This window comes from Elgaria multicarinata, chromosome 3, assembly GCF_023053635.1.
Source record: "Elgaria multicarinata webbii isolate HBS135686 ecotype San Diego chromosome 3, rElgMul1.1.pri, whole genome shotgun sequence".
Lineage (NCBI taxonomy): Eukaryota > Metazoa > Chordata > Lepidosauria > Squamata > Anguidae > Elgaria > Elgaria multicarinata.
In genome coordinates this window covers 48738309-48764839 of record NC_086173.1, presented here as the reverse complement: position 1 = coordinate 48764839, position 26531 = coordinate 48738309, and the positions used below count along the sequence as shown (strand labels likewise).

The 26531-nt window shown below is 44.2% G+C and overlaps 1 protein-coding gene across 2 annotated transcripts; it reads left to right on the top strand.

Annotated features, from left to right (window-relative positions):
- The first annotated feature begins 1558 nt into the window (after positions 1 to 1558).
- Positions 1559 to 23998, top strand: P4HB (prolyl 4-hydroxylase subunit beta). 2 transcript variants are annotated; one of them, XM_063120165.1, is made up of 11 exons: positions 1559 to 1793; positions 3201 to 3407; positions 7624 to 7757; positions 8227 to 8364; positions 13565 to 13669; positions 13896 to 14021; positions 15204 to 15404; positions 17832 to 17952; positions 18128 to 18309; positions 19687 to 19773; positions 22955 to 23998. In XM_063120165.1, exons 1-11 carry the CDS (start codon positions 1628 to 1630, stop codon positions 23039 to 23041), a joined length of 1554 nt encoding a protein of 517 aa, XP_062976235.1. In that variant the 5' UTR covers positions 1559 to 1627; the 3' UTR covers positions 23042 to 23998. The 2 variants fall into 2 exon arrangements, with proteins under 2 accessions (XP_062976235.1, XP_062976234.1); XM_063120164.1 differs by having other exon boundaries at positions 22952 to 23998.
- Positions 23999 to 26531: the final 2533 nt, after the last annotated feature.

The window sequence follows — 26531 nt, the reverse complement described above, 5'->3', positions numbered from 1 at the left end:
TGGCTTAGCATGCCATCTGAACAGAGTCATACACTCACTTGGGAACAAGCTACACTGAAATCAATGGGATCTATTTCCAAGTAAAATACTTCAAATAAATAAGTTTACACTGCATTTTCCCCCACATAAGTGATCTCTGTATGGCAGCCCTGGATTTTGAATAGGTTGCTCTGCAAAATCATCCATTCAAGGAGCTCCATATAGTTCCCTGTGTGTTACATGCTTGTAGACAAGACTGCTATTTTAAAAAAAACACTATATATTGTACCCTTCCCTAACTTGGTACCCTTCAGATGTGTTGGCCTAGAACTTCCATCATTACCAGCCACCATGACTATGCTGACTGGGGATGATGAAGGCTGTAGTTCAACATATCCGGAGGATACTGAGTTAGGGAAGGCTGATCTATTGATTTCACCACAATTGCTTGTATAATTCTTGACTTTAATTTTCTATTTAATTTGTCTCAAAGATTTTTAAATGTTATATTCAACATCCTTTTCAAAAAGTGGTACATCTGGTTAAAATATTAAATAAAAGCAGTAAGACGAAAGTATGTGTAAAAGGGATGGTTTGGAGAAAGGGACCATAGATATTTTTGCACATCATAACAGGTCCACCAATTGTTGATTTTTTTAAGTGTAAAAGGATTTTTGTTCTTTTTCATGACTTGCAAGATCTGTTGTTATTACAATCCTACTCAAGAGTCATAGAGGGAATGAACAGCGGGCAACCTCTGTATTTTAAGGGGAAAGGCTACTTAAGACGGTAATCCTATGCCTTCTGGTTTGGGAATAAACTCCACTGAACGGAATAGGATTTACTTCTGAGTAAGCATACGAAGAATTGTGCTTCTAGTGTTATTGCCGTAAAAAAGGTTTGTTTTCGGCCAAAAAAACCCCTTTCTCAACAAGCCTGGGCTCCCATACATTCAAGCATCCTCCTCCATCTCTCCTTTATGTTAACTCACAACATACGTTACACACAATTCAGAACTCCATACCCCCAACAACTTGTCCACATTCTTACACATTTCTTTTTTCAGCAAATTCTCATCATGAATTTTTCCACAGCCCCGGAAACATTCCCGTCTTTTCTTGCTTTTCCGGGTCACTTATTAAACGCGGCCCAGTCAGAATCAAACACGAACGAGGTCTGTCACACTCAAATACGCATGCGCCGCAACAGGCCGGGCGTGCCCTGCAAATGCCACGTTCCAAAGGAGAGCGGTGAAACGGAGGAGGGTTTCGCAGAGCTCAGCCAATCAGAAGCTGGCGAACAGAGGCTTGAGAAAAGCTATTTTATCCAATCGCAGGTAGTGAAGGGGTCGGTGCGGCCAATCAAAGCCGACGGAACAAAGGAAACTCTCGGGGTTGTTCGGATGAGGCAGGAAAGGTGACGTGACCTTTTAGGCTAGCCAATCCAAGAGTTAGGGCAGCCCGAGGCTCTGCGCCAGCCTCCGCCAGAGCCGTAGCGTAGGGCGCCGGAAGTAGCCAATAGGCGGTGGCTGCAGCGGAGAAAGGGCGGGTTTATAAGCGGGAGGCGGGGGCAGAGGCTTCTCTTTTGCGCTGCCTTCTTGTAGTCCGGTCTCTTTGCTTGGGATCCTGCCGTCATTGTCAGCGCCGCCATGAAGTCCGTCCGGCGCTTGTCTCCGCTCCTCTGCTTGCTCTTCCTGGGCCGGGTCTGTGTCGCCGCCGATGCTGATATTGAGGAAGAGGAGGGCGTGCTGGTGCTCAAGTCGGCCACCTTCGAGCAGGCGCTGGAGCAATACCGGAATATCCTGGTGGAGTTCTGTGAGTGGATGGACACCGGGGAGTGGGCGGCGGCGAAGCAGCAGCAGCAGCCGGAGGGCGTGAGCGGGCGGGCAACCAAGGTCGGAGAGAGGCGTTGAACCGTGGGCGGCTTTAATAGTCCTAGAAGCGATATGCCGCAAGTCCCCATTTCAGACGTGACGCTGTTCACGCGAGTAGAGAACACGCGCGAGCTGGCGTTTACAGGCTGCGGTAACGTCTGCACCGCCTGAAAGAGGCCTGCAGCGGTCCCCGCCTACTGCCGTCGAAGATGGCCGGGAGACCTGGCGTGGGAGTGTTCAAAGTACTCTGCATATATTATCTCGCTATTAGCTCTTTAGGAGGTGGCTGTGAGTGAGGAGTAAGCCAAGTGCAGGGGAATGTAGGCGCCGGGTGAAGGTTTCGGAATGGGCCTGGGCTTGGTCGGCAGGTCTGTGTGGGGAATGCCATTCCGGATTTCCATCTTTGCTAGTGATGCAGTGTAAGAGGGCAAACAGCGCTATCCCAAGGGCTGTGCCAGTTAAGTGAGGGAGCTGCTGTATAAAACTACCTCTGTTCCGGTTGGAGGCCCAAAATAGGGAGGTGGGTGTGTTGTACCAGATGTATGTTGTTAAGGGTAATGATACCTTTTGTGCTATCTGCAGGCAAGATGTAAATGAAGTTCTGTGTAAGCGAAAGTATCATGTAAAAGGGAATGTGCTCAAAGGGTATCACGGCTTGTGGATGCACTTGCCTTAAATGCGGAGGAATGTAGTAGATCTCTACCTGACAGGATTATATTGTTCTTCTCTGGACATATGACAGTTTTCAAGATGTGGATGCTCAACATGTAGCATGAGTGGACGGACCGTAGTGGATAGGGTTTGCAGTTATGGTAGTTTTCTAATAGTCAAGACCGTTGCAAGTTGCTAAATTTGCTGATCTTCCCTTTCAAGGGGAGTAGGAGTTGGCCAGGGCTTTTCCCCCACAAGCCTCTTCTACTGTGTTGTATAAGACTTACTTCCAATCTGCCAGTTATCCCACAATATTGAAAACTCAGTTTATTGAGCTGTCTTTCTATATAGTCTGGTAGGGAACATTGTTCCTTGCTATCCTAGATCTTCTGGAATAACTTGTTTCTTGCTCTTGTAGGGAGTTTCTGCTCTAGGTAGGAGTGAATGTATGAATTATTCCATGCTTTGTCTTCGTGATTGGCAAACTGTTGGGTGGGGACTGTACTCCAATGCACGTAAAGGTGGAGCTTTCACGGCCAGAAATGCCCCACGTATGACTTGGGATGTTAGGGAGCAGTCATGGAATGTTTTGTAGGCTAGATGCATTCCTGTTGGTTGATGGAATCAGTGGTAAATGTGGGAGACTGCATGGTAATTGCTTTGATACTAAGTACTTCTGTGTGTGCTTTTCTTCTAGATGCACCCTGGTGTGGTCACTGTAAAGCTCTGGCACCTGAGTATGTGAAGGCAGCAGCAAAGCTAAAATCTGAGAACTCAGAAATCAGACTGGCTAAGGTGGATGCCACGGAAGAGTCGGAACTTGCCCAACAGTTTGGTGTTCGAGGCTATCCTACTATCAAATTTTTCAGGAACGGAGATAAATCTTCCCCCAAAGAGTACACAGGTGAGATGATGCTGATGCTATTAAGGAGCTCTGCTAAAAAAAACCTTCTTTCAGGGACTGAAGTTGATGCATAGTGCAAAAGACCAGAGGATTTTAGAAGCACGTGAAACTGGCTCATGTTTGTAACATGCAAGATAACTGCTCTTTGTGTGGATGGTTTCCATCACTGCAAAAATGTTGGCGTTCACTTGTTTATTGCTCTTTGTTCATGCCTTTTATGCTGCCTCCTTTAATCCACTTATGTCTGTTGTATGTGTCCTTTGGTCAGTTCAGAAATCCTCTGTGGGAGTACACCTCATCCCCAATGTTATAAACACGAGGGGACATGTTAGTGCTGATGCTTTCCATAGTAAAATTCAAGCTCCTTATCCTTGCATGTATTTCTGTCCAGTATTTTGACCACAATTTTGTGTTTCCTCTTTTCAGTTCTGCTCTGAGCCCCCTAGTTGCATTCTCCATCTTTGTACAATATCTTGTACAACCTGTTCCTCTAGCTAGCAAGCCAAGCACTGCTTTCTTTGCAATGCCCAACGTCCACATCTACAATGGGTCAGGTTCGGATGACCGTGGGTGCAAAATAACTCATCATGGGTTCTTCTCCTGACCCTGCATGTGCGACCATGATTTGCATAATTATCTGTTACGCAGTGTGGGTTGTCGTGTCTGAACCCAACACATGGCAGGATGGCTTCTTATCCACACTACAACCCATGGCTTGCAGTAAGCATTGTGGGGTAGGTGAGAAGCTTGCCATGCTGAGTGCTGCGTTTGGACGACACAGCAACCCATGCTGCATTGCGAGTAAAATGCAAATAGCTGTCGCATGCGCAGGGGTGGGCAAAGAACCTGCAACAGGTTCTTTTACTCTCTTGATTGTCTGAACAAAGCCAGTGTTTTGTCTCTCCTGCAGTGCCATAGCATAGCCTATGCAACTTCAGATATTGTGCCCAAGGATTCCTTGAAACGTGTGCTCTGTAGCAACTTTGCTGCAATCAGCATCAAAATAAGATTATAGGGTTTGTGAAATGCCATATCTTGTCAATCTTGTGCAACTGAGACTAGCAAGCCAGTTCTTTTTTTAAAAAAAAGTAATTGCAGGTAAAGGTGCAAGTTACTGAACAGTAAAAATAGTAACTAACAGGGATGCCAGAGAAATCCAAAATGGATTAGATTCTGCAGTGAACCAGCACTTTCCAACTTGCATGAACTTGTGGATTGTTTTTTTTTTTACTTTCCAAAATTGTATGCAAATTTAGTCATACAGAGGGCTGTGGAAAATGTGCTAATATATACGCTTAACCCCCCCCCCCACTTTTTATATATATATCTCATCTCAGCCTCTACTGTGTGCTTTTTTGTGTGCTCTGCCCTTTGATTGTATACTGAGCAAAGAAAAATGCCAGCAAAAGTTATTTAAGTTGTGGCAGACTTTTTTGTGGATTTTTCAGAAGGGGAAATGTAATCTGATTCAATCAATGACTGGGTAAATGGATGGTACAAGCCTCAGACATTTCTTGTACCTATAGAGAGGAAGGAAGATTGTCCACCCTCCCCCTGAATTCTGCTACTTGAAGCAGTTGTTTTATGGTAATACCAGTCACGAGTGCAAGGACATACAAAGTATCTGTATTATCTGAAAAGACGGTAAATTTATAAATAGGTGAGTGAAGGATTCTTGTATGGAGATTCTGTTACTTGAGCTAATGCAGATGGCTCAAGAGTGATATTTAAGCATAGAAGTATAAACGTCCTATTTCTATCCACCCTCTCCCCCCAATATTCAGTCTGGGAAATCATGTTGCTTCTCCCTCTGCAACATTATCCAAAAAAGTCCCTCCCTAATGCATCTGTGGGGCCACACTTATTTCCTTCATATCCCTCCAATTCATCATTTCAGTGAAGCCTTTGACACAACTCTGAAGTCCCAGTGCCTTATTGTAACTTAAGTCTTAAGTATGTGTAGCTGAAATAATAATTCTTCTGCTACTTACTGCTACCTCCATTTCTTTCATTTTCCTTTGTCTCCAAGCTCATGCCTGCGTGAGAAAGATACAGGAAGGATGAATGGAGTGTGTGCTTGTTAGCACAGGGATGGATGGGGAGGGTGAGGTATGTGTGTGAGAGAATGGATAACAAAGTGGATGAGAGAAGAGAGAAAAGGGATGGCCATACCCGCTTACGGCTTCAGCCCTGCCTAATCCTAGCTCAGCTCATGACCAATTAATTCCCTTGAGGAAAAGTAGCTCTTGACTTAATTGATTTATTGCACTTTTAAGCCACTCAATAACCAGAGTGCTCTGGGCAGCGTAAAGGTAAATTAAAAACATAAAATAAAAAGCAATAGAATGATGATAAAAGCAACCCATAATGAAACAGCAGAAAGGTTAAAAAACATGTAGCACATAATATCGAAGTTAAAAGGCTTTTCCCTTGTGCCATAATGTAGGTGCCAGGAGCCCTCTGGTGAGGGCATTCCACAGAAGGGGTGCCACCACTGAAAAGGCCCATTCCCTTGTAGCCACCTGCCTCTCCTCCTTTGGCGGGGACACCTGCAACAGGGCCTCAGATTATGACTTTGGGGTCTGAATAGGTAGTTATTAGAGGAGATACTCCCCAGCAATGCCTTAGATGTCACTATTGCTGCTCTTCAAAGATGCCATGGTGACCATGAGGGAGGATAGCCCCACCCCCTAGAAGTGTGCTACCTAACCAGGACCAGCTGTTTGCCCATAGTGGGTGGGGCATCTTCTTAGCTAGGTGGGCTGAGGCTCTGGCTTCCTTCTGGTGGTGGTGGCTGATGAAGGCTCTGCGGGGGACCGTTACGTAAAATGGCCACTCCCCAGTCCTTAGATCCTCCTTTGGCTATCCCAACTGCTGGGCAGGAGCAGCTGGCCACATGTGGGTGAATACCCCTGTCAGTGTGACATCTCTGTTTCTGATTTTGCCTGTTTAAAAAGGCAGCCTTTGAGCACCTTAAAATGTATTAGTTATCTTTGTGTGTGAAAGAGTTTTTAATTTGCTACATCAATAGCTGTAGGAAGTGAGGAAAGTTAATGGTAACAGTTGTAGGAAGCTGTAATAACTTGATCCAGCAGAAGTCAAGAACAGGATGGAGATACGGAGGCACACATGGATTTCCTGCTTCTCAGACTGCTTGGACATGTGCCGGGGGTGGTGGAGAGAAGCAGGACTCTGTAGGTAGGGATCCATGAAGCGGGTGCCAGGACTCTGCAACTCTCCTTCTGCCCCACTTGGAAGAAATACCCACTGTATTCAGTAAGTGTGCATAGGATTGTGGCCTTAGATTGTGCTGCATCTCTGCAGGAGGTCAGAAACAATCCCCTGATCCTTCTGCAGTTTCAAATATTTTGGGGGTTGTTTTGGCTTCAGAGCTTGGAGCTGCAGAGAGAGGGCAAGTGTCTTCCCTCTCATTGCACTGAAACGCCAAAGCTCAGTAAAACCTTGAGATTAATCCCAGTCAAAAGAAAAGACACCAGCTCCAGGCTTTAAAGAGGACAGCTGCAGTGAGTGGTATTGTGGACCCCTGCCTTCAGGGATTCCTCTGCTGGAAGGTGCTGCCTGTGCATGGGGAAGGATCATCCCCATTTGTCTGATGCAAGTTTTGTGTATCCACAGGTTGATTTTTTTTTCTATATAGAGATTACTGTAGTTTCTTGATTTCACTGTGATGTACAATTGGTGCAAAACATGCTTAACTTGATTGAGGGTTATTGGGTGAGATGCATGGGATGTCCAATTGAATTAGAGACGTAGGCTTAATTTTTAGCAATGATAAGCGAATTTATTGTTTTTAAGCCAAAATGCGAAAGTAAAAAAGCTTGCTTCCGTATTCCTTCACCGAAGCCCTCGGTGAAATTCTTCAGCATGAAAAATGCTGGCAGAACATGTTGCATCACTGATAGTGTGATCCAAGTCTAAACGTAATTCACGCCAGCCTGGTGATGGAAGCAGCATGTTGTGAAGGGTATGGGTTCTATGGAATGTTTTAGGTTTGAGTTGAGCACCTTTGGGCTCATCAGCACCTTCCGCTGACTGTTTGGTCTTGAAAGATAAAAGGATAAGAGGTGGTGGTGGTCTGTCTGCGAGAAGCTGTTCAAACAAGGCAGCCATGGATATTTCTTCTCGCAGTGATTCACTTAAGTACTCAAGCCTGAAAGTGGAAGAGACTATAATGTGTCATTTTTTCCTAACGTAGCTGGCAGGGAAGCAGATGACATTGTGAGCTGGTTGAAGAAACGCACAGGCCCAGCGGCTACTACCCTGACAGATGTAGCTGCTGCCGAGGATCTAGTGGAGTCCAATGAAGTTGTTGTTATCGGGTTCTTTAAGGTAGTTTTTCGTTCTCTAGACCAGGGGTGGGGAACGTGTTTTAGGTCAAGGACCTCATTCTCTCAAGGTAATCTGTCGGGGTCTGAAGCCAACAGTGGGACAGGCCACCCTCTTTTCTCTTTCTGCCACCTCCTTTTATCTACCTAGCAGCAGCCAGGGGAGGGATAAATCTCTCTTGCCAGAGGTCTGAACCGATTGTTTGCAGAGGACTTTTGACATTAGTCCTAGGGTCATAGGTTGTACACTCCTGCTCCAGGCCATGGTTACTGGTGCTTTAGCTGATCTTACCTGTAGGCCTCTCTACCTGTCCTAGTTGGGAAGAGCTTAAACTTTACCTAACATCTGGGGCTAATGTTTCCTTATCCTCTCTTGGTTCTTCATAATTCTGGTGTCAGTGGGTTTGCAAACTGCATCAAATCAAGGTGTGATGTGGAGTTTAAACAAAACAAAACCTTTTCCCTCCCATTAGGACGCAGAATCTGATGCTGCCAAACAGTTCTTTTTGGCAGCTGAGTCCATTGATGACATTCCTTTTGGGTTCTCCTCCAGCAAGGATGTCTTTGCCAAGTACCAGCTCAGCAAAGATGGAGTTGTCCTTTTTAAGAAGGTAAGTGGCTGAAAAACTCCCAGGAAGTGTGTTAAGACTGTCTGGCAGCACTTTGAGGAGCTAATAGCATTGCTTCCCCCAATATGTCTGTCTGCCTGTTTTCCTCCTGGTATTCTATGTGTAGAAACTTGGATTTAAGTGTTGCTATTAAAAAAAACCCACCTTAATCTGGAGGAGAAAATTGGCAGTCACTTAACCTTCTTTATGCTTAAGCAGACATCAGCTCTTAATTATCTGGACACATATGGTGGTGGGTGGAGTGGACTGGGGGGGATAAGGTTCTCTCTAACATAAGAACATATGAATTTCAGCCTGCAAAACACACTCACTTCCTCTAATTGTGTGCTGATTCTAGTATGATTGAATTATTGCCAGGCAGTTGGGGAGGGGGGCACTGCTGTTACCCTGAGTTCCCCTTTTACCAAATTAGGCAATATAGCCAGTTGGGTAACTTTTGATCTGCAGCAAGATTGTCCTTTGCCACTTTAGGCTTGTTTCAGAGAATTACAGCTTGTCTGTGCTCTCTGTGTTGAGCTCGTTAATGGAAACTGAATGCACTGGAAGGTTTACAGAAGTATAATAGGACGAAGCAGCAGAGTAGCCTAGTTAGCAAATTAATATAGTTGACAGGCGTGTTCAGATGTTGGAGCCTGGACTGAGATGGGGACACAAGACTTGTGTTGGAGCGTTCAGTTCTGAACACTGCAGTGATACTCAGTGTGTTCACAATGAATCAGAAAGCTGCTTTAGGTTTTTAAGCAGAAGGTGAAGAATTTGTCGATGTTGATACTTAAGTTACAGAAAATAGCATGCTCTAAGGGAGGGGATCTCAGACATTCTAGAACCCTACAGGAGTGTGTCTAGAACAATCCTCAAATAACTTCTAGGATTGTACTCTGAGTTTAGCATAGTGTGGTGGGCATTGGTTGTTAATCATGGGAATGGGGGCAATTAAATCTGATGAAGGTCCTGAGATAACCTTATCCCTTGTTCTTTATCTGGGAAGGGTGGATGAACACTTATGTTAGAGCAGCGATCTTTTAGAGGCAGTGCACATAGCAATGTCTTTGGATTTGTGCAATCAAATTGTGGTTTCAGCTGGACCTCACAATTAAGCCCACATGGGCTAGGAAAAAAAAAAGCTTTTTTTCTAGCCCATGTCACATTTTGTTGGAAGCAGACAAAAAGCCTGGGAGAGGGAACCCTCTTGGTTTCCAAAAGCTTTTGTACTTGATTAACTGGACTCACACAGGTAAACCAGGTAGAGGCTGTTCTAACTGTTCAAGAGCAAAGCAGAATTGCCTTCTGTTGCTTGCTGGCTGCTGACTTTAGCACCTATTGCTTTTCCTTTTAAGGTCGCGGTTACAGCACCATCAGGGTGTGTTCACTCAGGAGCAGGTGTGAAGTTTTGGCAGCCAAGTAAGCTCTGCTTTTCTCCAGCTGCCTTTGCTCCTGTAAAGACAGGTACAACCTGTCGATGGAATCCTGACTGCCTCTTACTGTTCACCTCTCCCCAAGCTTCAGGCAGGCTTTTTCCTCTTCAAGTGCCTGGCATCTTTGTCCAATGAAGTGTTTGGTGCTTCAGAAATTATTTTAAGTTTTAACACTGTTTTTAAACAGTGAGCCAGTGTGGTGTACTGGCTAGAGTGGGATTGGGGAGACCAGGGTTCAACTCTCCCCTTGGTCATGCAGTTCATTGACTCTCAGCCTAACCAAACTCACAGAGTTGTTGTAAGGATAAAAACGGAGGAGGAGGATCCTCATGTATGCAGATTTGGGCTCCTTGGAGAAAAGATGAGATATAAATCAGATATATTCAGAGATGGAGGAAAGTTGCATTTGTAATTGCCTGTTCTGAAAGCAGGGGAGAAGTAGCTTTGTGATTTGCCAGCCCTTGTGTCAAGCAGTGCTGTGTGGGTCTGAATTCTGCCATAGACCAATAGCACAAGCTTCCCCTTAGCCCAGGCCAGAGGCACACGTGCCTCTCCTGATGTTTTTGGACTGCAGTTCCTATCATTCTTCATCATTGGTTATGCTGGCTAGGGCTGATGGGAGTTGCAGTCCAGCAACATCTGAAGAGCCAGACAAGAAGGTTGCATAAGTGTCTAAACATCACTGAGAGCAGTTCCACATCAGGCTGGACGCTAAAGCTCTATGCCTGCACTCAGCCTAAGAACTGAGGACAAATCTGGCTGGGCGTACAAGTAGCCAGGCTTGGAATTAGGCTAGTTTCAATTATGAGAAGCTTCCTTTCCTTTCTCTCTGGCAGAGCTGCAAAGCCGCCGCTGCCCTCCTCCTCCTCCTCCTCCTCCTTCGCATTTTTATACCACCCAATAGCTGAAGCTCCCTGATGACATGCCTGCTTCTTACAACCCCCCTCTAAAATAGGTTCAGCACTAGTCATGACAAAGTAGCCTGTTGAATGCCCCATTGGACTCCACCCATGTTTGCATTTGCCTTCATAGAACCCAGCTTTAATATGTAATTAATTGCACTGAAACAAGAGAATGTTGTGGAGAAGCTTGAGAATATAATGCTTGTGTCTTTACCTTTGGCCTAACGAACTAAAATCTTGATTGCATAGTATCTCTATGCATTGCAGAATGGCAGGTGAGTCTTAGGCCTTAGCTAGACATAAGGTTTATCCCGGAATCGTCCCGGGGTCATCCCTGTTCATGTAAATGACACACAGGGGATCCCGGGAGCAGGCAGGGACGACCCCGGGAGCAGGCAGGGACGACCCCGGGATAAACCTTAGGTCTAGCTAAGGCCTTGGTTGCCAGGAACTGAAATACCTTCCCATTCACACCTCTTTACCTTTATCTTCCTAGGCCATTGGAATGGCAATAGCTTACTTCCTGGAGTTCCTCTGCCTATGTGTGGAGGTGCCACTCCTTTGATCATGCCTATTTGGAAGATCTCTTCCCTTTGCCACTCCCCCACCCATTCCTAGAAGGGATAAAGAGTGGGGTTTATGCCTTTCGAAGTTGTCACTCATTTTCAGCTTTTTGTCTTATGTGGTCTGTGCATCTTGCATGTAAGTTTAGCATCTCTCTAAATTTTAAGTGGTTGGAAACATAATATAGCATGTTATCAAACCAATGTATTTTTTAGACTAACTTTGAAAGGAACACACACCCTGCTAGCTTTTAAACTGGTAGAAAATGAGCAAAGGCAAAGTAAATTGATAGAATTTAGCTTGTTTGTTTTTCTTTTCAAGTGCTAGTTGTTTTTTCTCCCTTATCCCTTATTCTTAATGACCTTTATTAAGTGGAGCCTGCAGTTTGACTGCTTGTATAGCCCAAGGATCTGTCCCCTATGTGCCAGATCACTTGTTCTGACTACATGGTTTCCTCAAAGGGGGGTGGGGAGACAAAGGGAAAACATGTGAGTTCATTCAGTGATGACAAAGGAGTTTCCTAATTACACATTCTAGTAAATCATTCTTCAAGGTTGAATTCATAATATACTTGGCATTTTATATAGCATTTGCATGTATTAAAACCCTTTGATTACATTATCTTGGTGGTCCTAACAACTCTGAGGCAGGCTGAGCTTACTGCAGATGTGTGGCTGAGAATAGTGGCTTGCTTAAATTTACCTGCTGAGTTCATGACCAAGGTGAGATTTAAACCAGGAACCTCCTGGCTCACAATGCTCATGGCTCCAATGCTGCAGTTGCCTAACGTAGTTTTGTTTCCTTTCCTACCACATAAGCTAGCATACCCCAACCTGGTGCCCTCCAGATATGCTGGACTATACCTAGGGATGATGGGAGCAACAGTACAACACCCCTGGAAGGCACCAGGTTGGGGAAGGCTGGTAAAAATAGTCTTGTCTCTTCTAGAGGTAGATTCTGTGTTTAGCATTCCTGGGAAGTTATTCTGTGAGGCTGGCCTACGTGTGCCTCCCTCAGAGTGGTGTTACCAGGGAGCCTAACCAATGGGATTGAAGCTGTCCCTTGCGAGTCCCTCACGGTGAATAACCTTGATGCTCCTCTGTTCCTCCCCCACTTTTTCTGCAGTGCCAGGAAAGGTTCTGAAAAACCTGGACAGTAATAGGTGTTGCTGTGCAGTAAATGTATTCCTGGCACTGGAATTGCAACGTGCTGTCGAACATCTGTTCCTGTGTCGCTAACAATAGCCCTGCAGGGATGTGTTGCCCTCTGAGTAAACTGCTATTTATTTAGTGGCTTCATAGTGTGTATTGCTGCCTAGGACACTAACTCCTTTTTAATGGCTCTGTTGATCAGATAAATTTGCCCGCTACCCACAAGACCTGTAATGCGTTTCTCAGTAGGATGCTGCTGCTGCCCAGTGTCCATGACTCTGAGATTTGTAGCGACTTCCCAGCTGTTTGATTAAGTTGTTTTAAAATGTTGATGAGGGCCGTTTTGATAAAGGGGCTGTTTCACCAAGAACCTGGCCTTCCTGTTTGTGCCAAGATTCCTTCTGCTCTCAGATCTCTTTACTTTTATGGAGCCTTGGATCTAGCTTGTTAGTAAGTTGAGAACTTTGGTCGAGATTCTACCCTGGATTTTAACTTGAGAATTTTCTGCCTTGCTTCCAAAGTGAAATGCGCAATCTTAGATGTGTAAAGGAGTCATGGGTTGGAGCCCTTTCAATATAACTCTCCAGGTTGTTTGCACCCTTGGCAGTTCTATGCCCAGAAAAACTGAATTATGGGTTTATCTAATACTGTTCCGCAAGTGGGGCGGGGGGTGGGGGGAAGGTTGGCAAAATGGATTTCCCAATTCCTCCTGCAGCTTCACATGTGTCCCCAGTATAAATCTTTCAGATCATCCAATTTCACATGTATCTTTATTTTGCATAATTCTGAATAATCTGGTTGTGGCAAAGAGCAAATAACTAAGCGGAGTACTAAAGCCCCTTCCCTTCCGTTAAACCCTTGGCAATGTTATACTGCCATCCCTCTGACTTTTGAGACTTCAGGGCATGTTGCCCACATACCGGCAAGCCTTTCTTCACAGCACAAAGGCTAGAAACCAAAATAGATATTGAGGTTCTCAGGAAGTTGATTTTGTACCCAGTATACTTCCTGCACACCTGTAGAATTGCGGCATACCCTCAGCCTGTTCTTCCTGTTCAGCCTACTAAGTAGGCTGATGATTGAAGCATAAATCTGTGGGCTTGATTGATTTTGTTGTCATGAATTGAGTCTTTTTGTGTTTTTTCCCTAGTTTGATGAAGGTCGTAACAACTTTGACGGGGAGATAACAAAAGAGAATCTGTTGAACTTTATCAAATCAAACCAGCTGCCCTTGGTGATTGAATTTACCGAACAGGTATGGAAATGGCTCTCTAGCCAAATTGCACATGATCAGAGTGGCCCTGGGTTGGTGACTTAGCCCAGGTCTTGGGGATCTGTGCGTTCCATTAAGAGTAGAGAACTTTAATAACTGATTGTGCTATACCTAACAAACTGGGAAGCGGGTGGAAGAGCATGTGGAAAGGGAGAGTCTGGGATTCCTTGTAACGCTCTTCCCTGCGATGTATCTGTTTTCACTCCAGACTGCACCCAAAATCTTTGGAGGAGAGATCAAGACCCACATACTCTTGTTCCTGCCCAAGAGTGTTACGGACTACCAGGGAAAACTGGATAACTTCAAGAAAGCAGCTGAGAGCTTCAAAGGAAGGGTGAGGAGCAAGAAGTGACTGCTACATTCCTCTTTCTCGTCCTAGGCAGTGAACTCTGGCACCTATACAGTTTTGATTACTCCTATTCTCTATCCATTTGCACATCACCCTGAGGGGCATGGATTAGAATTGTAGACTGCCTCTTTAGCTTTATTTTTTTTTAGTATGGACAAGTGGGACCTGCAATAAAATGTTGCAAAGTGGAGTTCACTGTTCTAATCAAGCAATCATGGCGTGTTAAGAGTATATTCCATTCCTCCTTCACCCCTGGTTTCCCCTCCCAACATTTAGTCAGTATTTGTGGCCACTAAACATATTTAGTCCTCATTGGGATGGTTTTTTTGGGGGGTGAGGGGGCGGGGCTGAGGATTTCCCCCAAAGATTTATTTTTAATTTTTGGCTCTACTGCAGACCATGTGGGGTCTTTTTCATATGTGGATGGTGCTTTGGACCATGTAAGGTGGGCTGCAGAACCTCATCTGGTGTACCAATCCAGCCTTCCACACTTCCCCAGACAGCCACATCCCCTTCCCCTGGCCCCACACTTCCCCTCAAAACACTAGTCATTTGGGGGATTTCGTAGCTATTATTATTATTATTATTATTATTATTATTATATAGCACCATCAATGTACATGGTGCTGTACAGAGTAAAACAGTAAATCTCTCATGCCCCCACCCCCATTCTAAAAGGTTGAAATGCCTCTCCAAAGACTTGATTACCATCAGTAAGAGCTTTAAGCTAAAGTAGGCTGGTAATTTTGACCCTGCTCCTTCTGCCTTTGACCCTGCCTGCTATTGAAATGCAGCCCCCGAGAGCTTCTCCGAAATTAAATTTGGCCGTTTGACTAGCACTCAGTGAACTGAGATCACTCTCTGTATGTAGGATAAGGTTTTTGAAAAGTAGCACAGGCCGCTTCAGCAAGCACTGTTCCAGAACAGCCCTAATGACCCATTGAGAACTCAAGCTTCAGAATTAGTTATGTCAGGTGCTCTGTAATAAATGAAATAAATCACTTGGCTACAGGCTTACAGTCAGGATGGGCATCGCAAGGAGGATGGAGGGGAAAGGAGTAGTTCCTGAGGGGAAATCTCAACAGCCCACTTCTTCTGCTGTCCCAAGTACGTTTGTCTAATGCCCTTCATTTTATTGTTCTCTCCCTTCTCTCTCCCCCCACAAAGATCTTATTCATCTTCATAGACAGTGACCATAGTGACAACCAGAGGATCTTGGAGTTCTTTGGCCTCAAGAAAGAGGAATGCCCTGCCGTACGCCTCATTACCCTAGAGGAAGAAATGACCAAGTACAAGCCAGAGTCGGAGGAGCTGACTTCAGAGAACATCAAGGACTTCTGCAACAAGTTCCTGGATGGCAAAGTTAAGGTAATGTTTTTTTGGATGTGTTTTTTTGGCACTCAGGGGAGGCCATCCCAGCACCACCAATGGTATGGAACTTGAGAACGGTCACGTGGCGTGAATCCTGCCTTTCGAGCTGCCTCTGCTGCACGTCCAGCAGCACAGTATTTAGAGTTTCCTGCTGGGAAGCCCAAAGGGCAAAGTCAGTGGGGCAGGGTGCCAGTATTTAAATAGCCTTAATGTGCAGATGGAGTAAGCTCAATAAACTTGGGGGCCGCTGGTGCTGCAGGTCCAAGAACGACTTTTGTCTTATCAGAACGACAGAAGAGGCAGCACGGCTGAGCCCTCACGTTGCACGAGTGCTTGGGAGCCTTCCATCTTAATCTGGAGATGAAAGCCGTTACGCAGGGCCCGCTGTTGCTCTCATTCAGCACTGCTCCTAAATCACTTTCTGCCTCATTGTCCTAACCTCTCTTCTCTTCTCACCTCCATTCTTCCTTTCCCTCTTCAGTGAACTCGCAGCCTTCATCTTAATTACTCGGAGGACTGGACAGTACACTTAAAAAACTAATAATCTGCAGGCAGTTTGAAAAACTGGAAGGGATTGTTAACGAGGCTAAAAGTTCAAGACGACCTTTCTAATCAGAAAAGCTGGGTTGATGATAGGGAAGGAAAACTGAAGTATTGAGTGTAAACTGGCTTGACAGAAATGTTGAATAGGATGCAGCACTACAGTAGATAACTTAATGGAACATGTAAACAAAAAGGTGTGGCACAAAAGGTAAATACATTTGTAGGCTGTATTAATATACCCATATTCAAATAATAGTAATCTCTGGTCAGCATCATTTAGAGCTTGTCTACGTATTAGGAAAGGCATATGGCACAGTTCCAGGCCTGTACCACTTCACTTTGAAGGTGGGGTGTTGCATATTAGTGCTTCCCTCATGCTAAACTCTGTTCATAAAAAAAAAAAGTAGCGCATTTGGGGAGGACAGGTTAAAACTTGTCTGACAAGCAAGCTTTCCTCGTTTTGGCATTCAGTCATGGAATTCCCCTTCTTCTTGCTCAACGTGGTACACTCCCAGAAGGCATTTGTCATATGCCTTTTCAAAATGTGTACAAGAGCCTTATTGGCCTTAGGAATGCTGCCTTAACGGCCTTGGGAATACTTCCTTAACATCTGACACTAGAACTCAAAACTGACAATTTGGGAAAGCTTATTACTGTATTTCTTCGATTCTAAGACACACTTTTCTTCCCATATAAACATCTCTAAAAACGGGGTGCGTCTTAGAATTGCAGGTGTGTTTATTACTTCTTAGAATCAAAGCTTTTTTTCTGTTGGTGGTACTGAAATTAGTGTGCGTCTTACAATCGATGGCGTCTTAGAATCGAAGAAATACGGTAGAGCTATAAGGATCTGAGAGTGCTAGTAAGGCAAGCCATGAGTACAAAAGTGGAAAAACAAGTTATCACTAGTCTACAGAATATTATGGATTTATGTCCACGGCTCCTCTATTTTTGAAGGAATCTCGTATCTGTGAGGAATAGCATGCATGGTCTTCAATTTAAGGTAGATCTAGGATTGAACAATTATAATTAGGGAGTTCTAAAAGCAGTTGACAGAGGCCCTGTTCAGAAGACACCTTAAACCATGGCTTTAACCATGGTGAATAAAGCTTTTTCCTTTATTCACCTTGGTTAAAGCCATGGTTTAAGGTGTCTTCTGAACACAACCTGGCTTTCTGTCTTAACCACCATGGTTAAAGCCATGGTTTAAGGTGTCTTCTGAATGGGGCCAACGTAGCCTTGGGAAATGGTACCATCTTTACAAGTAGGTTTAAAGTCAAGCTGAGTATTGAGCATGTTGCCTTGGAGCAGAGTTCTCATAGGATGGTCTCAAACAGCGTTCCTCAACATGGTGCCTCCAGTTATCACCTACAGTGCTCAGCATGACCAATGGCCAGGGATGATGGCAGTTGTCATCCAAAACATCTGGAAGGACTCTTGTAGAGAAAGACTAGTTTAAAGGCTCCCTTTAATTTTAAACATGCTGTAAAAACAACAACAACTATCCCCTCTTGTAACAATAACAACAACTTGGAACTGATCTGGCACTCACAGTCCTCTGCTTTTCCTCCCTTATATGCCATGGATTTCTTCTGTTCTTTATAAAGTTTTACAGTCTTGGTTGTGGCAATTTAGTGTGTGTAAGTCTGCGTAGAGTTAAACCTGCATCCTTCATGCAGCAGCTCAGACACGTCTGGGTCATTTGGGGTGGGGTTTGACCTTGAAGGTGGAAGTCTATATTAATCTGTCTTTTTTATAGCCCATAGCTGGTCAGTTGCTCTGGGCTGTCTTGGATCAGGGGGGAGTGGAGGGGGGTGGGTTTCCTGTTGGCACATTCCATGGTGTTGCTTTCATGCTGGCTCTCTGGTTTGTCTGTTTCAGCCCCATTTGATGAGCCAGGAGGTTTCTGATGACTGGGACAAACAACCTGTCAAAGTTCTGGTTGGGAAGAACTTTGAGGATGTGGCTTTTGATGAGAATAAGAATGTCTTTGTGGAGTTCTGTAAGTACTTTGGTGATCACAATGCAGACACCCGCTTCATGTATCCTGTCTTGAATTGCACGTGTTTCAATGTGTTAACTGGAGAGGGGTGTTCCTCAGCTGCCAGAAAATGGAGTGTGGGTGTTGCTCTTGCTGGGAAGATCCTAAACTGGGTGTATCTCCTCTTGACTTGCAGATGCTCCCTGGTGTGGCCACTGCAAACAGCTGGCTCCCATCTGGGATAAACTAGGAGAGACCTATAAGGACCATGAAAACATCGTAATTGCCAAGATGGACTCGACGGCCAATGAAGTAGAGGCCGTGAAGGTCCACAGCTTCCCTACCCTCAAGTTTTTCCCCTCAGGCCCTGGCAGAACGGTGAGTGGACTGTGGATTGATCTGAATGCTTCTGTTGGAATAGACATGTAAAATTTCTGGAAATTTTGAAGCCATGGGAAAAAACTCCCCCCCCCCCCCCCGGTTTTTTGTTTTTGGGAAAAAATGAAAGTTTTGGGGGAAATTGACAAAAATGCAATATTAGCACTTTGTTACTTTAGGAACGTAAAATGCAATTATGTATAAATTGGTTTGGTATAAAATTACCACATTTGGTATATTAAAAGTACAGTGTATTCAAGCAATTATTACAAATTGAGTTTACTTTTTAAAATTACTTTTATTTGTAACAAATGGAAGCTCCTGAACTGTAAGGAACCTTTTTGTTTTTGTCAGTTTGAGGAGCAGGCAAAAAACAATTAACAAACATAAGAAAACATCAGCATTAGTAACAAAGAATTTTTTTTATGTCTTCGCTAGTCCTCCACAGTGTCAAGCAGACATAAAGCACCCATTCCCATAAAAAGAACTGAGAAAAAGGGGACCAAGATTCAGCGAATATGTATGAAACTTAATCAGACTCATGTTCTGAGCTATAGCCATCACTATCAGTTTCAGTCTCTGCTTCAATGGCAGTGCCCCCTAGAGGCAGAAATGCATCTTGCTCTTGCATTTGAGAGTGGTAGTCTCAGTTTGCAACCTAGGACTTGCTTGTCCTCGGTGAACAGAAATTTTAATCTGATACTGTATAGTTTTTAGAAATCATTTGGAGAAGTAAATATATGAACATCTTTTCTTAAACATTTTATCCATCTTGCTAAAATAAGCATTCCATAATCCATTTTATCTTTATTTTTCAATTTTTCAGGGGGGGAAAAGGACTTTGGATTTTTTCTGTTTTTTTGCTGGCCCTTCATATCTCTAGTTGGAAGGGAACGTGTTAAAGGCTGACGGGGGCCGGGAATGGTTCTTCTAAATCAGCCTTTGCCAGCAGGGTTCCCTCTAGATGTTTCAGACTACAACTCCAAGCATTCCCCAGACAGCCATACTAGCTGGTGGATGCTTGGAGTTGTAGTCCCAACACATCTGGAGGGCATCCAAGTTGTGGAAGCCTGCTCTAAATGTTTTTGTTTTTGTTCAGGATGTGAATTGGGATGAGTTTCTTGGGGTGGGTTTACAGGTGATTTGCTAGGGAAGCTTATGTGGGGAGGATTGCTTCATAAAGGTTGATGCTCAAGGATGGGCTATTCTTTTCTCGCAGTGATCTTGGGAATCTGGTGGCTAGCCACCCTTCGATTCAAATGGGTGAAGGTGAATTTTCCAGTCCCTTTTGCTTGGCTCTTCAGAAAGGGAGTTCTTCAACCACCACACCCCAAGTTGCCTTAGATTTGTAACAGCCCTGCTCTTTTGCTTTTATAGGTTGTCGACTACAACGGTGAGAGGACGCTGGAGGGCTTTAAGAAGTTCCTGGAAAGTGGTGGAAAAGATGGTGGTGTGGATGAAGATGTGAGTATCTTAAATCAGAGCTGTGGAGTTTGGGGGGCTCTGGAATGTATGCAGTTCTGGGGCAGGGTTCAGGAGTGATCCCTGAGGAAGGGGAAGTTCTGTCCTGTGAAGCTACTTATGGCTTACTGTGACAGGAGAGAATGCTAGTCCCATAGCAACTTGTAAACAAAGCACAGCTGGTAATATCCAGATTGAGCTGGGGTGGTGGTGAGCGTGTCCCTGAATACCTGCAATTCCATGTGGACTAACAGGGCTATATAAACTCCAGTAGCCTGTAAGAGCCACGCCATTCCCAGATAATCATGAATGCTCAAGATACATTGTTTACATTCCTCTCAGCCTTGACCCAACTCTCTGTAGTTCTCGTGAGATGAACCTTCACTGGGCTGGCTCGCTCTCCAGTGCCCATCACAGGTGTGCCTGTCCTCTTGCTTAAGACAAGTAGTTGCTGCTTTCAGCATGTGTAACTACTTGCTTCTGTTGCTGTTGACCATTATTACAATGACGCTACTAGCACTTTGCAATTCTGCTGAGCTTCAACTGGGTGCTACAGCCCAGCAGGAATGGCAGGTGTACATGGCGGGGTAAGAGCACAAGTTAGGACTACCGTGTGTGCAGGGTTACAGTTCTCCCATTTACATTGAGCACGGTGAATAAAGAGTGGCCCTGCCTTGGCACAGCTGCACATTCCTGGAGTGTGGCTTATATATGTGGTGACTTGCTGAGTAGGATGGAGATCTTCTAGACCTATAGTTACTGGTGGTGCCTGTTGGCTGGTACAGCATGTGAACTGTACCCATTCCGCATATCTAGAAATTGAGCCCTGACCTGGTACCTTGGTCCATATTTTGAATCTAATTGGCCCTCTGCACCAGCGATTCAAGAGAAAACTGGCTTTATCAGCTTCTTGTTGACAGCTGATAATATTGTTCCGGATCCTTATATAATCTGGATGCACCAGACCTGGCATTAACATGTAGCTGAGATCTAGGAAAGTAATGCTGGCTGGTCCTGAATGGCTTCAGCTTGTTTGATTTTTAATCCGCCCTGTCAGATTTGGAAAACTGGGGAAGATTCATTTTGATTTGTATTTAGTTTGATCTGTCAGATGCTAACACCTTGAAGACCAGATGGCTTTTAACTTGGATATAAAAGGAAAGCATAACTCCCAACTGGAATACTGAGCAAATAGAACTGAAAAAAAAAATAGAACAAAAGATGGCAGCTGAAGTCCCATTGGATTGTACTAGTTGGATCATGTATCTGGATTTCATGGTAACAACCACAAATAGGAGAACGTGATTCAACTGGAGGAGGTGGCAAACAAGTTAAACATTGCTTCCTGCAAGTGGTATCCATTTCCTTAGTGGCTGACATCTGGAGACGTTGGGTTGACCATTGGTTGGCATTATTATGTACTTACTAGAAAGGAGTATGCTGGGTTTCTTGCGCAAATGGTTGTATGTCCTCTTCTGAGAAGACTCTTACGGGAGTGTGCTAGCCTATTTTCAGAGTTTCTAGCTGAACAGTACATAGTGCTCTCACATTAAACTGTATTGGTACTCAGTGCTGAGAATAAGGTATGACTAAATACTTCCTGTCCTATATTTTCTCTATTAAATCCCTTCAGCATAGGGAGTTGTAGAAAGTAATACATATTTCCCTTGTCAGTGTGTTAATAACCTGGTCTATATCACCTTTGCTTCCCATCAGTTCTGGGTTTTCTGTTAGAGTAGCATTGTACAACAGGTATGAGATCATTGGCTGAGACTGCTAATTAGTTAATGAGGATCTTGCAAACTACTTAGGGCGCCACACTTGAAGATTAATACACTCTGAAGAAAGCACAGAAACTTGATGACTTTTGAACCTATCTGCTAAGCACAACAGCCCTTTGGATCTATACAGTACTCCCTCAGTGTCAGTTTTAAATTAATCTCCACTTGCTATGGTTGCATTTATTACTTTGTAAATGGATATGAATGTGGTCTGTTGAGCCTCTTCTCCTGTGGACAGATTATGCCGATTCACCAAGAGTTACACTAGCTACTCATTATCAAGTTAAAAGGCTTAGTTACTTGGGGCTGTGAATGGTATAGGGCCTAGAGTTTGGAACAGCTGCCTTAATCCAGCTTTTATTTTGCCTGCTATAATTGGTGGGTCAGATGCATCCCTCGATCTTGGACTTGGTTTGATGCTCCTGGTTACATTCATGCATTTAGTGTGTTCCAGAGCCCCCCCCCCCCCGCTACACTTGTTTGTTCAGCAAAACTTTAAATTGTTTCTGTGGGAAACCAGCTTGGTTTAAAATGTGATGTTATGTATCTGAAGTAAGGTGTAGGATGCTGCACAAATTGAGAAAAATCAAAGCGTGTATAGTGGAGTAGATTCCTGCAATGAGCAGGGGGTTGGACTCAATGGCCTTATAGGCCCCTTCCAACTCTACTATTCTATGATTCTAAGTTACTCTTGCAATCTTTGAATACAACCCAGTGGTGTCATTTTGGCAGCAGTTCTACTGGCAGAACAGATTTCTGTTTCAAAGGGTTGAGGGGCCCTCAGGAGCAGATTTATGGCATTTCCAGGGGGCTGCAAAAGGGAGGAGAGGACAGGGAAATCCTTATTTATTTATTTATTTATTTATTACATTTTATACTGCCCAATAGCTGAAGCTCTCTGGACGATTCACAAAAAATAAAATCACGAAGAGCATAAAAACAACCAACAATCTGAAAACACAAATACAACATACAATATGAAAAGCACAACCAGGATAAAACCAGAGAATCCAGCCCATTTCATTCAAGTGATTTGAGTTTTGTAGGGCAAATGGAAAGCCAACCCAGCCCAAGGTCACTCCTGTGCCTTAACGTCCCTTCCGCTTGGTGTATGGGAATGCTTGTAGGCTGTTGCTGTTGGCGTTTCCATAGCTGTTTTTTGTTTTGAGTGGCTTCTTGGAAAGCATGGGATTTTCCTGCATGTGTTAGGAGCAAGGCTCAGTCTATCTGAGTAACTTAAACATTGAATGTAGAGGCAGATACACGGGTTATATTGTTAAGCGAAATGCAGCTGCCCTGGCAGGACCATAGCTCTGCATTGCTCCTAGGAAATGCTTGGCACTAGATTAGAGACAGAAGATGCTACAACTGATTAACCATTATTTTTTCTTTCATTTAAGCAGGATCTAGAAGATCTAGAGGATATGGAGGAGCCAGACGTTGACGGGGAGGAGGAGGACGATGCTAAAATAGAAAAAGATGAACTGTAAAGACAAGTCCAATCTGCATATCCCCAGACACTACACACTGGCTGCCTGTTCACGCAGTCAAGCAAGTCCAGAAAACAAACTTTAACCAGAGGATGGATGCTGGCTGAGAGTACAGGGAATGGTCTAAAGTTAACCCTTCATCCTAACCTGTCTGTCAACTGATTCCTCTAGTTTATTTTCTGTTTTGAAGTGGGATCTGACTAGATAGCCAATCCTGTTGGGTCTTTTTTCCTCTCCTCCTTATACACACTGTGATGTACATTTTCTTTTCCTAGAGTGTTCTGTGATCTGGGTGGAAGCAGATTCAAACAGCAACATGTCCCATTGCCTAACTCACTTTGGAGTTTCACCAATAATGCCTCCTTAAAGCTTAGTCATACTTGTCTAAATGTAATGAGTTGCTGTCTGCCCAGCAGGGTCTTGGTTACTGACTCAGCTGTCCTCATTTTTTGGGCCACTCCAGTGTGGAGGAAACCACTAGGATGACCACAGTGGAAAAGAGGAATAAGTGGGGTGGGATAGATCCTCTTAACTCATTGTATTGTCTTGCTTCCCCTTTATGCTGAATGATATGTATCTCTCTCTTCCAAAGATCACAAGGGGTGGGAGACTTTCGCTGAGGAAAGAGGATCCAATTGCTCCCTCCCCTGAGGCAAAACCCAACTCACGATGCCACCCTGCCCCTTCACAAACATAAGACTTGCTCTCTGCTCATTGCTTTGTGAATGGGTTTCCCGGGTATTTACAGAGCTGTTTGGAAAGGGGGCTGCCAGAATGCAACAAAAATGACACTCAATAACTAGGAGGGGTCTTTTGTGTGTGGGGGTACTTGAGAGCCAAGGAGTGCTATGGGGGAGGGGGACGTGGGTTTCAGCTGAATTGGAATTTAGTTTTGAGCATCCATGATGCTAAAAGGAATGGAACTCATTGGCCAAATAAAAGTTGATTTTAATACTATCCCTTATCTGGCTGCTTTGTTTGAAATCTGTTTTCTTTTTAAAAGGAGTCTACATGAGCCAGACCTGGAAGGCTGCAAATGGATTAAGGGTTTTATTTTGGTAGAGCTTGTTTGCACCATAGTTATCATCCTACCCAGGCCCTCCTGAAACTTATACCCAGGGTGTGTGCTTTGTGAGCACATAATAGGAGAATCTGTTTTGTACAATTATGCATATATGAACAAAATAGCTCATTTTGGACAAAGTTTGGGAAAGTTTCATATAAGCCGAGTTCTTGAAGAGCATGACTTAGGCTGTGTGGTGGCAGAAGTATATATGAAACAAGGGGAAAAGGCTGAGGGAAGACAAAATGGGGCAATCATACAAGGTGCAAACCGTTCATAGAACATCTGACTGAGCGTCTTCAGGCCTGACTTGTACATTTAAACATCTTTGCTAAGTACCTGTTTTAATATTCTTGGATGCAATCCATACACTGTTCTACATGACAGATTCTGGGCAAAACTCTGCTTGTAGGGATGAAAATAAAACTAGATGCAACCTCCCAATAAACATGTAAAAGTGCCAAGTGAGGAGCAAATTAAACATGGCTCTCTCGCTACCTCACCCGGGAGTTAAGCTTGTTCTATATATGTGACTGAATAAGGTCATAGAGTGGGCTGTACCACTTCAGACTGAAGTTGGGGATACCATCTTTGAGTTATCCCTATGTAAAGTTTCAAAGAGTTGGTATCTGAATTTACTTGTTTTCCTCTTCCCTCCCAGTGCTTTTTCTTTTGTAATCTCTTGTGTTATAAGCTGCTGTAAACCGCTTTGTGTGCTTTTGTGCTGGGCAGTGTATATACTAAATTAGTACAGAAGGACAAATTTTAGCCAAGCCTGTAGTGCTGTGCTGTTTTTTGCTTAATGTTCATAAAACGGAGTGTTCAAAATAGGATTTTCATCTGTGTTCCTAAGGTAGTACAGTCAGCATTGGCAAGATGTTGGGAGTGCCAGATGCCCAATTCTGTTATGAAACAAGGTGCATGCTCCCCATGTACCTTGTTTCCTAGCAAAATTGCTGAGATTTTGGCCCTGATGGCAGGTGAGGGGGTGCACCCCCACAGGGTTTCAGAAAGCCAAAATGTCCCCAACAACTCCTGGAAGTTGCTCACCCCTGGTGTAGATGGATTTTAAAGGTGGGGAATGCTGGGCGTTGCAGGACTTTCATGTCTAAACATGCATAAGATTGTGCCCAAAACCATGACTGAAAATACCCTCCAGCAAAGCTTGAGGGGTAGGGAATTCCGTAAGTGGTAAAGCAGCTACCTACAGCAATTCGCTGTAGTGGATGGAATGATGCAAGAGGAAGTCCTTAATCTATTTTTTTAATGGGGAGGGTGATCTGTAAAGTATGCAGGACCCGAGTTATTTAAGACCTTATACGTCATGACCAGCATTTTGAATTGCGTGCAGGATAGGAAGGCTTTGGAGTGCTGGTGTAACAGTGTTCCAGAATGGCAAGTCCCCTGTAAGTTGAGCTGTGTTATTCATCATGTGAACTTTGCAACCTGCATAAATTAGGCAAGCTAAGCAATTCTGCATGACTTTTCATACTTCGCATAATTCTGCTTCTAGTCATCATGGGGAGAGGCAAGGAGCTATATAGCACCCTCATCCCCTTCTCCTGGCTGTTGGAAATCTTACTTGGCAGCAACCTCTACGTCTTCTGAGAGTTCACCAGGCATTGCCCACATAGTTTAAAGCAGCCTTCCCCAACCTGGTGCCCTCCTGAACTGCAACTTCCAGGATTTCTGACTTGGAACTGGTGGGAACTGAAGCTCCAAACTTGGAGAGCACCAGGTTGACAAAATCTGTTTTAAAGCTTATATTTGTGAATGTATGTGCTACGAATTTGCTCTTAATATATTAAACCAAGAGCAGGGCTGCGGATTTTGTCAAATAACATTCTACATTTGATTGAATTGTGGCATGCAGCCGGTATGGTGTACCGCTCGATGAGGTCTGAAGACACAGGTTCAAATCTCTGGGTGACTCACCTACTTCACAGGGTTGTTGGGATAGAACAGGACAAGCCCTCTGTTCACCACCATGAGCAACATAGGTTGCACAGGTTAAAAATGTAATATACATAAAATATCTGCAGTTCTTCCAATGCAGTAAAATGATAATATTGGGAGATGACTCTTGTAGTTGCCAAGTCTGAACTGGATAGTGAATCCAGCTGGGAAGAAGCCTTAATGCTTTTAAAAGTAGTACCCCTAGCAGGTCCGTTAGCCTGCTAAAGTAGGTGCAACGATGCATCTAGAATCCTCCAAAGCAAAGAAAGCCATGCTAGTTCATAAAAATTCCAATGTCCACCTCTATTAGAGCCATTCAAAATGGTGACCAAATGTTCTTCAATCAGGCAAAGCGGGACGGGGAGAAAAAATGCTGGCTTGATGATACAGCCAAAGTCTGCATTTAGTCAGACTTACGAAGGAATGTAGGAGGAAAGTGCAGACTGAGACCCTGCAGGTTTCACCTAGTAT

Coding starts and splice junctions, on each gene's coding strand:
- P4HB (XM_063120164.1), top strand. CDS start 1,628: ATGAAGTCCGTCCGGCGCTTGTCTCCGCTCCTCTGCTTGCTCTTCCTG. Junction 1,794..3,200: donor GAATATCCTGGTGGAGTTCT/GTGAGTGGATGG, acceptor CTTTTCTTCTAG/ATGCACCCTGGTGTGGTCAC. Junction 14,022..15,203: donor CTGAGAGCTTCAAAGGAAGG/GTGAGGAGCAAG, acceptor CCCCCCACAAAG/ATCTTATTCATCTTCATAGA.